This window comes from Lepisosteus platostomus, chromosome 14, assembly GCF_059453375.1.
Source record: "Lepisosteus platostomus isolate fLepPlt1 chromosome 14, fLepPlt1.hap1, whole genome shotgun sequence".
Classification (NCBI taxonomy): domain Eukaryota; kingdom Metazoa; phylum Chordata; class Actinopteri; order Semionotiformes; family Lepisosteidae; genus Lepisosteus; species Lepisosteus platostomus.
The window spans coordinates 25,098,659-25,111,685 of record NC_142624.1 but is presented as its reverse complement, the minus strand read 5'-3'; the positions used below and the strand labels follow the sequence as shown (position 1 = coordinate 25,111,685).

Below are 13,027 nucleotides of genomic sequence, written 5' to 3'. Positions count from 1 at the left end.
ATGACTCATCTTTCTGATAATTTTGTTTTATTATCACATCAAGTATAAAAGTGCTTTCAAACACTTAAAGTTAAATTGGGTTATGTTACCTGCATCAAGATGTCCTAGTTGGGCAACTCCAGTGCTTGAGAACCAGTGTCCTGCAGTGTTCTACACAGGAAAATACCATAAATATTGTAATTAATAAATATTGTAATGTTGTTTATCATAAATGCATTTTACAAGTGTAAAACAAGATAACAGCTCTGGTCATGGTTCACTGGGTTTACATTATATTTGCAATGCTAACAGAAACCTTTTAATCAGTCCAGTGTTAATTGGTGGCTCTTGATGTTGAGTCATAAAGCTAATCAGAAGCTTCAACAAGGTGATCTGAATTTAAAAGGTAACTTGTAATAAACTGTCCAGTAGATGGCACTCTATTCCTCATTTCATCTTGGCATGCATGCACTTTGTTAAAAAGAAAGAAGGAAAGTTTAGTCAACGTCGTGTAATACAGTGGTTCTTAACCTGAGGGTGAAAAATGCCAGGTTTTTTTAGATGGTAAATCACAGAAGCAAACACAAACTAAGCCTGGTCTTGTAAGCAGATAACTTTGTTTAATCAAACTTTGGTGTTTTAAAGTTTTAAAAAGTGTCAATTTTTTCACATATTCTTAATTTTATTGTGAAATTACTATAAATATATAAGTCTGTCTATTTCATTATATAGTTTTGATATATCTTACGTTTAAAGAACGGGCCTTCTACAGCACATTTTCATAAGGGTGCAGGCTGCAGTATAGGTAAAGAACCACTGATTATTTGTACGTACTTACGGCTATGAAGGGTGTGTAAAAACCCCACATTGCAAAAAAAAACGAATCCAAAAGGGCTAAGTGAGGCTACATGGTGGTGAACTAGGTGAAGGGTTAAATATTTGTGCCTCACAAAAAGTACTTATCTGCAGCTGCCAGATTGGCAACTTGGAATGTTTATTGCATGTCCACACACCTAAATCAAATACTTGATTCATAAAGTCTCCTGAAAAGAAATCAGATTGTCACCAACATTTTCCTTTGAATCTAACAAAGATTTATTAGGCGGGAGAGTAAAGAGGTGTGTTTCAGGAAACATTTGAATTGCGTGTGATCGTTGTACATAAAAATGATTGCTACTAGGTCATCTTTTATCTACCTTGAATCATTTAAATGTTTATATTTGAGAAAGTAAATGTCATTAATTTCGTTTTAATACCTTTCGCTAACAGTACCTAGGCAATCAGATCACACTTCCTTTATCCATAAATTCTGAAAACAGAATACTAATCTCCTTTCAACGCCCTCTTATATAATTCAATATGGAGGCATTGTATTCTACTGTAGACTAAGCATAAGCCTTTTTTTTCATTTCAGGTATATTGTTTAATGGAGTTTGTTAAAAGGGAGGGCAAGGTAAAATCCCAGATTTAATATCAATCAAAAACTTGAGCAATTGTCTATAATTCATGAATATTTCCCATTCTTTCTCCATCTAAATGACTATTTATTATTACAAATAATTACAAATTACAAGTAAATTACGAATTGCATTACAGATGAAGGGAATCCTATGAAAATTAAAAAAAAGAAAACAGCTCTAAAAATCGTATCTCGACATCACTTTAACTTCCAGAACATGGTACTAAACTATAACTTGGGTTGCCAACTCTTTTAAATTGCCCTAGAATCTACCAAATTCGGCCAGTCTGCCAAATTATGAGTATTGTCCTGAAAACAAAGCAACCTGGAGGAAATTTCCGAGAAGACCTGCCCACTACCTGTCCTGACTTTCAGGTAAGGAAGGCCTGAACCTCCTGATCAGGATCAGTAGCCTTGAATTACAATTGTTAGTAACATCCATCCATTTTCTAACTGTTTCTTGCCATTCAGATTGCAGGGGAGTCAGAGCCTGTCATGGCAAGCAACAGGCGCTAGGCAGGGTATACCCTAGATGGGACATCAGTCCATCGACACACTAACAGATACACATTGACTCACCCCTAGGGCCAGTTTTCCCAGAAGCTAATTAACCCAAAGCACCAATATGTTTTTGGACTGTGGGAGGAAACCAGAACCCTCAGAGGAAACCCACATGACCAGAGCGACAACATACAAACTCCACACAGATAGCACCCCAGGAGCAGAATTAAAGCCAAGGTAGCAATGCTACACACTGTGCCACCCTGGCAGTAACAATTGTAATCAATTGCAATATTAGTCCAGGACTTCCTTAAATACGGGCTTATTGTTTATCTATAAACCTTACTGTTAATATGATTAGAAGTTCTCAATTTAGACTCCAAAATTTGTATTTTCTATTTTAAACTTCCAGTTTTACTTGCTTTGTGCATTCTGTGCCACTGTTTTAGCTTGTGGTCCTGACTCTTTTTTCAGGGTTTTCCACAGAGTGAACATCAGCTCACCAGTGTATGGAATGGCAAATTGTACAGTAAATACATATACAATATGTCATATGTAGTATGAAATGGATGGTGTGTTCAGTACATAGATTTTTCTTTCCACCCAAGATTTTGGCTGTATTGCAAAGGTGCTATTAGGTTTTATACGTAGTTATTCATAAGGTACTGTATCATTCAGAGTGAACTTACACAAGTTAAAACATGAGCATATATATGACATGGTTTAACTTTCTTACATTGGTTCCCTGCAGATTTCAGAATAAAATACTGCTGCTCACCTTTAAGGGTTTGTACTGTTTGGCAGTACATTAATGAGCCTCTACACACCTAGAGTAAACTGTACAAGTCATCTGTGCTCTTCATTTTCTGGCTTTCTTTCAGATCCTAATACGAGGCTGTTGTTCCAGACTGTGGAATGATCTCCAGATCATATCAGATCTTGCAAGGTGATCACCAGTTTCAAATCCCATCGTAAAACACACATCCATAATCCTACTTTTGTCCTTTACTGTTTAATTTGTGCACTGTTTTTTTTCTGTGCAGTGCCTTGAGATGAAAAACCATGAAAGGTGCAAGATAAATTATACTGTAGGTTATTATTAATGTGCATTTCAGTATCTAAAATATCTATGCAGAGCATGGCAACACAATTTAAAAACAGCACTTCACATAAAACTGTAAGTCCTACTTCTCAGTGTACTGTACGTATCTTTGATTCGAGGATGTTCGGATATGGAATAGGTTTGTATTCACTGTACACAGCAATGTACAGTTACTTCATAGGTCCAGAGAATAATTATTACATTTAATTTCATTTTATTATTATTTTGAGGCCACTCTAAACTTCAGAAAGACGGTAGGGAAGCAGGTTTTTCTCAAATTAAATATTATGTGGTGTAGTGTTGTTGTACAGTAACCATATTGAGCGTTGAAACGATATTCAAATTGCAATCGTGAAATAAAGGTATTTACAGTACAGTATCATTTAAAAAATGAAACTGAGTGTTTAAAAGAACCTGTACGAATCACGTACTCCATGATTACTTACATTATTACCCGTGGTGATCTAGTGTGCTGCAATAAATGCGATTTTTAAGGGGTTGGCACCATAGTAAATTATTGAGTAGCTGATGAACATGCATCACGTGGAGATCGGCACTTCCTTCTTCCGTTCAGAAGCGAGAAGAAAAGGAGTTCGCTGCAAAATGGAGGTTCATATTTTTTTAAATTTTAAACATTTCCATTCATGATGTTCAAAGACGTTATAGGTATATTTAGCCTAGCGAATTAAACTGTGTATTTTTATATTACGATGCATGATTTCAACCTCAGACGATTCTTGCAATGGCTGCTTCGGGCTTTCCCGTTGTTGAATGTCGAGTACAATAAATGCATGCTTCGGTTTTATTTTGAAAAATGATGGTAGTGTTTTCTGTTTCGAAAATAGCTGTTTTAGTTTACTTGAACGCAGTTTAAGTGCATGTATGCTGTCTGTCTTAAGAGTCAAAAATGATTAATACTTTCTTAAGCATATATAGTGCATGGTTATTTTAAAACGGGAGAACTGTCGTGGGTAAATGGTTTGGTGCATACTTGTTAAACACCGCTTACAATATGGAGGAATAGTCTGAAAGCTAAAATGGCGCAGCATGGATTCGTTTTCACAGAAACTTCTAGACGCTTGGTCATTTATATATGCATTTGTTTAGTATAATAAATGACAGACGACAAATAGTAGGGAATGTTTTCATGATAATTTTTACTTTAATAGAGAACTTATTCTGTCTTGTCTAGACGCACACATCTGGAATTTGTCGACTAAACGCCCTGTTCTCCGTAAAACACCGCATAGAGTAGGGAGCGCTGGAAATCCGTATCTTTTATGTGGCTCGGTAGCTGTTATGTCGTCTGATAGTACAAATAATTGTGTAGGGAATAAAATAACCCATTTCTCCGCGTCTTATTTTTTAAACTTTAATCTTCCACTTTTTATATGTTAGCTGAATAATACGTTATCTTCAAGCAGAAAATCTTAAACATCTAAGTGTATCCCAGCTATCAAGCGCTGTATATTCAAAAGACGAAATTGATACAGTAGCGAACATGCATACAAACACACAATTGTACGTACAAACATCAAGTAGATACAATGAAACAAAAACCGCGGAAATGATAACAAAAATGATAGCATTTTGTATACCCCAAACCACGGAAACAGTTATAAAGTATAAGCCCACAACCCACTCTTGCCTTTTAGCTAATATTTAGGAAATAGTCAACGGAAAAGGTGTGGTTTTAATCTGGCCTTAAAAAAACAGTAAATAAATTCAGATCGAGAAAAATACCAAGGTTCTTTTTTTTGCAGAAAGGTATCTCGGATTCATCAGCTCTAAAGTGCCACAATGTATTCAGAATTTATTAAGTGAAAAAAAAAATGTTTAAGAAGTGCCTGCCTTATTGTTTTGGAACTTCTAGCATTTCAATAAGAAATGTGCAGTATCTAGTGATGCAAACAACACTACCAGCTCTAGGTCCATTCCTATTATACAGTACATATTTTGTGAGCTTTGAGAAAATACTTTTTCCCTATCCCTATTATTTATATATGTATTTAATCTCTCTCTCTATATATATATGTGCATCTTTCTTATTAGGGGGATCTTAGGCTTGCTTTTTAATGAGTGCAGCCTTTTCTTCTTGCATGCAGTATTAATATGATCAAATGCTCCTGCCACTGCCTTACAGCACTCAGTGGATTCTGTTAACTTGGGGGCATTGAACACACGAAAGAGATCCCTGCAGTATGAGCACTCGCAACAGGATTGGACAAGTTAAGTTCTTGCGGTTCAGAGTCCGGTAGATTTTTATTCCAATTCGGATTTTAACATTCTAGTGATTTAATTGGTGCAGGGACATAGCTCTTCTGATCTCCTCAGGTGCAGACCTGTAAAACTTGCTGGACTCCAGGGCTGGACTTGGGTAACCCTGACATAGAACATAAGCATGCTTGACAGTCAAGGCGATTAGAATTTGAGATGGCCTGTTTCACCTCAGACTAAACTAGAAACTTTATTACCTGAAAAATTAGAGGTGTTGTTGTTATTAATGTCCATATTCAACCCCAGTCTTTGTTCCACCACTGACCTTATTACTTTTAAATGACAGAGCCATGACACCAAGGAGCCAGAGCAGCTGAGGAAACTGTTCATTGGGGGTCTGAGTTTTGAAACCACAGACGAGAGCTTGAGGGCACATTTCGAACAATGGGGGAAGCTCACAGATTGTGTGGTAAGCTTTGAAAATCATAAACAGCTCAAAACCTTAACCTTAAGAAACACTGAGATAAGATGATGTAGAAACAAGATAACAATTTTAATCTAGCACTTTGGGCTTGATAATCACCCCTGAAGGAAATAGGAAGAACAGGTAATACTCTTATAAAGCATATATTTAAGGGAGGTAAAATTGTATCAGGTACTTTGTAGTTTTTCTGTACATTTTTTTCTGGCGACAGGATTAAGAGTTATGAATATCAACTGACTCCTTGCCAGAAGTGATTAAACAATATTTATTTCATTGTGCTCATTTGTTGTGGGGTAATGCCTTTCAGGTCATGCGAGATCCAGCAAACAAGCGCTCGCGAGGATTTGGATTCGTGACGTACTCCTGTGTGCAGGAGGTAGATGCAGCCATGTCAGCCCGCCCACACAAAGTTGATGGCCGTGTTGTTGAGCCAAAAAGAGCTGTTTCCAGAGAAGTAAGCCTTGCGTGATTCATTATTAGTGTTCCCTACCTGCTGCTGCAACAGTAGCCGACTACTGGAAGAAACAAGGCTGATTGCTTGTACTTTTTGCAGGATTCCTCAAAACCTGGTGCTCATTTAACAGTAAAGAAAATATTTGTTGGAGGGATAAAAGAGGATACAGAAGAGTACCATCTGAGAGAGTACTTCGAAAAATATGGAAAGATTGAAAGCATTGAAGTAATGGAGGAACGCCAAACTGGAAAGAAAAGGGGTTTTTGCTTTGTAACGTTTGATGACCATGACACAGTTGATAAAATTGTGGGTAGGTATCTGAAAAAAACTTGACTAATAATGAAATGACATGGTTATAAAAAGTGTTTCTTGTCCCTGTAAGCAAGGCAATAACATGCACTTATATTAAAAGCAAGGGCTTTCACATGGTTGTGGCTCAGGAGTTAAACATATACCATCTCCTTATAATTAGGGTCAAGAATAAAAAAGGCCTGGTTGACTGTTATTATAGTTAACCTTGGGCACAAGAGGGGACCTCAGTGATTTTGGAAGAGAGGTGATTGTTGAGGCGCATTTGACAGGAGCTTCAGTGACCAAGATGGGTCAACTTGCTGATGTTTCACGAGCTGAGGTGTCTAACGTGATGTCAGCATGGAGCTCTGAGGGAAAGACATCATCAACAACAGGGCAACAGTGAGCAGAAGAGCATCCAGGATCGAGATAGGCCTGCATGAATTGGAAGCACAGGGCAAAATGGGCAAGGAACTGCAGATTCACTGACTGCACATCTCAACCTGGGGCACAAGCATCTGGTTTTGCCCAAAACAGTCCCAACAAGAAATCCAGAGAGCTGGATTCCATAGTTGGGTTGCAACGCGCAAGCTGCTCATCACACCTGGCAATGCATGTTAGTCCAGTGGTACAGCAAGTCCTGGCAGTGGAGAAAAGTGATACGGTCACATGATTTGTCATTCACCCTATTCTTGACAAAAGGACACGTACATGTTAGACCAATTTCAAGAATCCTACAGATTTGAAGTGCTTGGCTCCAACAGGGAAGGGTGTTCTGGTCTTCCAACATTGTTTCGCATGTATTATCCTGGTATGGTTTGGCTACTCTCATTACATTATAGGGCAAGGCCAAAGTGCGGCCCTATTAAGTGACTTTACATTGGTGTTGCCATTTCTTGTCAACTCCCTGTGTTTTAAATGTTTCCAGTAGTGCTCATATATTTGACAGTAAAAGTACTACAGTATGCATTCATTTAAAGTGATCTTTTAAAATCGAATTCTAATTGTTTTGCAGCCCAAAAATATCACACAATCAATTCACATAACTGTGAAGTCCGAAAAGCACTATCAAAACAAGAAATGCAGGCTGCTGCAAACCAGAGAAGTAAGTGGAATTAAGTAGAATTCGTTTTGAATCATATAGTAGTGTTTTCTCTTAAAGCGCAGATCGTGACGTTTTTTTTTTAAACTTTTGAAAGTTTTTGTATTTTGCAGTTAGATTGATATATTCCTGTTTTTATTCTTTTATGGCTGTTACTATATAGTCTTACTGCGTTCTGCTGTTTCTAGGTCGTGGAGGCGGCTCTGGGAACTTCATGGGTAGAGGTGGAAACTTCGGAGGAGGCAATTTTGGCCGTGGTGGCAACTTTTCTGGTACGGGTAAGTCCAGAATGATTGCTTGTGATGTACAGTGGAATGAAGTTTGGCTTTAATGAAATCTTTATTTTGTAGGAGGATATGGAGGGGGCAGAGGAGGGTATGGAGGTGATGGAGGTGGCTACAATGGATTTGGTGGAGATGGTAAGTGCTTTCTGAAATAGTAAAAAATCATTCGTTTTCTAAAAAAAAGTACTTAAATAATCAGAAATGTAATCCATTTTTTTCCCCTATACAATATCTTTAGGTATTGTCTGAATATGTAGTGAAATTGAAAAATGCAGCGTAGTAATGGTTTGTCTGCTAAGTTTATTGATTGATTCTGTCTGTTGTCACTTGGAAATGCAAATGACCAGATATTGTAGATGATTTTAGAATTTTGATATGATTTATTTTTACATCTTAGGATGTTTTTTTTAAAGATTAGAGCTCCTTAGGTTCATGTTTTTTTTCAAGGGGGAAACTATGGAGGTGGCCCTGGGTATGGTGGAGGGCGAGGTGGCTACGGGGGAGGTGGACCAGGATATGGTAACCAAGGAGGAGGTTTTGGAGGATATGATAATTACAATGATGGAGGCAACTTTGGAGGTAAGCCTTTAAATTCTTATGGCTGCTAATTTAGGAGATTCAGACAACTTCCCCGCTATGCAGTTTGTTATTAGTGGTTTTGCTTAGATTAAAAAAAACTTTGGATATTCCTGAACTCGATTAACTCAAATTTGATGAACTCTCTTGTTTAAGAGGTGAGAAACCGGCTGTACAGACGATAAAGTTAGAGATTCTAATACATGATTGAGGGAGTGAAAGTATATAAAATGGCAAAAACTGGGAAAGAAGAACTAATGACTTATGAAACAAGTCATACAGTGAAAGCAAGTCAAGTTGTTAGTGGGAGTTGCTTGTAAAGATGGCCATTTGTTTTTAAAACAGCTTGGGATATTTACTCACCCTTTTATGAAATCCTGGAAAGAAAAGTACTTGTGTTCATTAGGCAAGGCAGTGTTTGTAGCTTGCGTAACAAAGTGTTTATGAGTGTTTACAAAATTAGGAAACATCTTGCATAAAGAAATTCCAGTATGCAATTTGTTAAATAAGAAGGATTACAAAGAAGAGGCGTTCAGCCGATATAGTTTGGTAGTAGCTAATTGCTCAAAAGATCTCATCCAACCATTTCTTGAAAGAAACCAGAGTATCGGCTTTTACAGTATGGCTGTGCAGCTTGTTCTGTACTCCCACAGCCCTTTGATGAAAAAAGTGTCCTGTTTTAAATGCACTTCCACTTAGTTTCCTTGTTTCCCCTGGTTTGTGTCTAAGTCTTCACTCTGAAGCGGTCCACTGGACTTGGTTATACTTGGATCAGATCCTCTAGTTAATCTTCTCTAATTGAAACTAAAAAAACCTTTTCTTCATCCTGGCAGTGTACGCTTTTCTCTTTAGCTCAGGAATGTTGTTGATAGTCTATACCTTTTGTTTTTTGTAGGAAACTTTGGTGGTGGTGGTGGAAACTACAATGACTTTGGAAGTTATGGTGGACACAACTCTAACTATGGGCCTATGAAAGGCAGCAATTTTGGTGGCCGGAATTCAGGTGGTCCCTATGGTGGTAAGCACACTTTATCGCTGTTTGATGGAAAAAGTTTATGTTTTGTTTTGAATTTTCTGGACAGTGTTTGGACAGAGCTCTTAAAGATTACATGGTTTTCATTTGTACCAGGTGGCTATGGTTCAGGAGGAGGAAGTGGAGGTGGATACAGTACACGAAGATATTAAATTTTAGTAGATATGGTAAGTTGCTTTCAGTATTTCTCTTTTGTATAGAATACTTATTGTGAACTTAGAATAATAATCTTCTTATCCTGTATCCATTCAACAGGCTACAGTTCTTAGCAGGAGAGGAGATGAGCAAGGATTTGTCAGGAAAGCTGCAGGTTACTATGAGACAGTCGTCCAAGTGCATTAGAGGAACTAAGTCTGCCACAGAAGGAGCCAGGATCCCTAGTCAGAAAGTTACCGCAGCTTAAACAGGAGAACTTTTCTTGTTGAGGACTGTATCCACTAGCTACAGAGTGCAAGAGTGTAGCTACTGACTAAAGAAACCCAGTGTCTGTTAGATGTACATTCCTTTAAGGTCTTATTTGTTGCTAGATTTTTTATTTTTATTTTTTTGTTTTTTGTTTTACAAATATAATTCCCATGTAAACTGTGGTAGTGATGTCAGGAATAAAATCAAGCAACCCTTTTTAACTCAACTTCTGTAGTCAGTTTTTCCATTGAGTCATTAAAGTGTCTTAACTGGAGATTGTTACCAGTTTCCATGGTTATACACATTTCTTTTTGTTTCTGTAGAGCTTTAAATGGGTTAAATAGAAACAAGTAAGAAGAACTTGACCGTGTGGTGCGCTGCAAGGTATCATTGTTAAAACAACATTGTTATGATTGATTTGCTTTACTATCAAGTAATTTTTAAAAACGTTTTAGTGTTAACTCTGAACTAGAATATTAGTAAATGGGGTGCAAAAGGTCAGATTTTTATGTTTTATGCAGCTCTATATTTTAAATCATGTATGAAGAGCAAGATCTCTAGATTGTTAAAAGATTTTGAGAAGTGACCAACAGATGTAATAAAGTTGTCTAGTAAATTGTCTGATGAAGTATAGTGCATCATTGGTTCAGAATACAAAGTTGATGTGTGTATTGTCATGCTGTTTCATATCCATTTTGTCAAGTGTAGTTCTTTTAAATGCCTACAGCAAAGTTTTTTGTTTTCTTTGTATCACGATGAAGTGAAGCTACTGCTAGTTCTAGAGTGGTGCTAAAAACCCAGCAAGTGACAGACTATAACATGCAGAATAAAACCACTTCAGACTGCAGTTGGGCTTCATTAGACAATTGGATGAAAACACGTGACTTAAGACAGGACTTCTTCTGCCTGAGCAATGTGGACCAGTCAGCCTAAAATTACACAAAGACGAGGCAGCACCAACAGCTACATCTTCGAGGAAAGCATGCCCTAACTGTGCTGATAGTGAGCGACTTTCTGGAGGCTAGCTATATCTTCCAAGAGCAGCTGACGATATGGAAGAAAGTCTAGGAAGAGTTCCACGGCATTTGGAGTCACCTTGAGTCGTAGCTACTTCAGTTGACAGAGAAAATGCACGCTAGGTCTAGCTGTCAGACCTGAAAGGAAGGGGAGTGAGTATAAGGTTTGCTTTCTCAATAAGTATTTTGAAATAAAGAAGATGGAGCCGTAACTTAGGAAAAGGTAAGAGTAACCACTTTGCTTGATTTACAGATGGAATATGAAGCTGTCTGCTTTACGAATGAAAATCTTTTTTGACACGTAAACATCGAAGGTTCTGGATGGGTAAGGTGAAGGATTTTTTTATATATTAAGGTATTGTCAGAACCAACTCAATTTTTTGTATGTATACAAAAATGGGCGGCACTGTGGTTAGCATTTCTGCCTCGCAGCGCTGGGGCCCTGGGTTCAATTCCTGGGGAGCTATCTGTGTGGAGATTGTATGTTCTCTTTGTGTTTGCTTGGGTTTCTTCCAAGTACTCCAATCTCCGTCTTCGTCCAACAACATATTGGTAGTTCAATTGGCGTCTCGGAAAATTGGCCCGATATGAGTGTGTTCATGTTTGTGTGTACCCTGCGATGGACTGGTGTCCCTTTCAGGGTATATGCTGCCTTGAGCCCAAAGCTTGCTGGGACAGGCTCCAGCTTCCCCGTGACCCTGAATTGGATAAAGCAGCTGAATTATATTTTAAAACATAACCTACAAATAGCTAAGGTGAAATATTATCAGAAGTTTCTTGTCCAAATTACGCTACGTGGCTCTTTTGCCACTGTTTGCATGTCTTCTAAAATGTATGTTTACATTTATGAACATGAGCAAAACACTGAATCTCATACTTTTGTTGAAACTACCTGATGTCTAACATCTAAAAGAACTATTAAGTAGAAGACCTTGGGAGTGCATTTACCATATTTTGAACATATCCTGTTCTACTAGCTAAATTAACTTTTGAACCCTATACAGTTTGATAAAAAAAAACTTTAAATGGTTTGATGTCAAATTCTGCACTTGGTCAGACCTTGGAAATCAAAGGTAACAGTTTGCAAATGCCAAATATAACTGCATTAATTTACTGCAAGCACCACACTCAAATTGTGTACTGTTCAGTTACTGATGCACCATTGTAAAAGATTAAATACCAGAAGGGTTTGTTAAGAGATTTGGGAATGAAAATTCCTTCTTCTATGAATGAAAAACTTTCTTCAATGTATTTTGCTTTCACATTTAAATATATATAACTCGAGTTTTCAACAAAATAAACAGTAACCATTTTAGCAGTCTAGCGTTTTGCAGACAGAGCATAAAGCTTTAGATTCTGCACAGTGTATGAATTAAGTAGATCCTTGTCTTCAGCAATAGTGGGTAGTGACCCAAATAACATTACTTGTTAATTTATAATGCAGCATTTTTAACAACTTGAGCATCCTTACAAATCTGTACGAATTCTCTGCATTATTAAATGGTTTTGATAGCTTTAGAATTTGAATGAAACTGGATTGCCTGAAACCTTAACAGACTGATTGAGAGACCATCAGTATTCGTTGATGGCATAATACTGGTGGTAGTAAAGCTGTTCATTAAATATAACATTATAGAGGTGGCTTCGTTCTCTGTTTTTCATTGACAGATTTTCATGAGGTTCTGTTCTGTATCCCAGAAGATTTTACTTCTCATTACAGTACTCGTTTGTTCCTAGTGCATTAAACAAATTTAGTGTGACCATATTGTTGGAATTGAGGAAATGAACACGTTAGAAAACAGCTTTTTTTTATAGGAGTAGTTCTGCACCAAATTAAAATGAAACCCTTCCTGGAATACATCTTTGAGCTATACATAGAATTAACACACTCAACTTTATTCTGTTAAATAAAGATATTTTTTCTAAAACTTGCAGTCCTGTATTTTTTGTATCCATCATCTTAAACTTTTCATTTTGGTTAACTTTTTAACTGTAAAAAATAATGAAATAACTGTCAGTTTTTTCTTAACCAAATCCAGGTTGATTAGGAGGTTATACCGACTATGCTGTTGCCTTTAAGGCAGCAGTGTGTGGATTTAGATCAAAATTTACTGTTGTACCCTC

The 13,027-nt window shown here is 37.2% G+C and overlaps 1 protein-coding gene across 5 annotated transcripts; it reads left to right on the top strand.

The window, feature by feature from the left end:
• Nucleotides 1-3,508: 3,508 nt before the first annotated feature.
• hnrnpa3 (heterogeneous nuclear ribonucleoprotein A3) lies at nucleotides 3,509-12,831 on the top strand. 5 transcript variants are annotated; one of them, XR_015926281.1, is made up of 12 exons: nucleotides 3,509-3,650; nucleotides 5,605-5,727; nucleotides 6,050-6,196; nucleotides 6,296-6,506; nucleotides 7,503-7,592; nucleotides 7,778-7,861; nucleotides 7,940-8,008; nucleotides 8,321-8,452; nucleotides 9,345-9,467; nucleotides 9,579-9,649; nucleotides 10,211-11,056; nucleotides 11,157-12,831. XR_015926281.1 is itself a non-coding variant. In XM_088605204.1 (11 exons), the coding sequence occupies exons 1-10, from the start codon at nucleotides 3,570-3,572 to the stop codon at nucleotides 9,632-9,634; spliced, it is 1,116 nt and encodes a 371-aa protein (XP_088461330.1). In that variant the 5' UTR covers nucleotides 3,509-3,569; the 3' UTR covers nucleotides 9,635-9,649; nucleotides 10,211-12,831. The 5 variants fall into 5 exon arrangements, 4 of the variants coding, with proteins under 4 accessions (XP_088461330.1, XP_088461329.1, XP_088461332.1 ...); XM_088605204.1 differs by having other exon boundaries at nucleotides 10,211-12,831; XM_088605203.1 differs by lacking the exons at nucleotides 10,211-11,056; nucleotides 11,157-12,831 and adding an exon at nucleotides 9,738-10,113.
• Nucleotides 12,832-13,027: the final 196 nt, after the last annotated feature.

Bases quoted from the DNA above. Each gene is read 5' to 3' on its own strand.
- hnrnpa3 (XM_088605204.1), top strand. From the start codon at position 3,570: ATGAACATGCATCACGTGGAGATCGGCACTTCCTTCTTCCGTTCAGAA. The intron at 5,728-6,049 runs GTAAGCTTTGAA...AATGCCTTTCAG, and splicing joins GGAAGCTCACAGATTGTGTG to GTCATGCGAGATCCAGCAAA. The intron at 6,507-7,502 runs GTAGGTATCTGA...ATTGTTTTGCAG, and splicing joins CACAGTTGATAAAATTGTGG to CCCAAAAATATCACACAATC.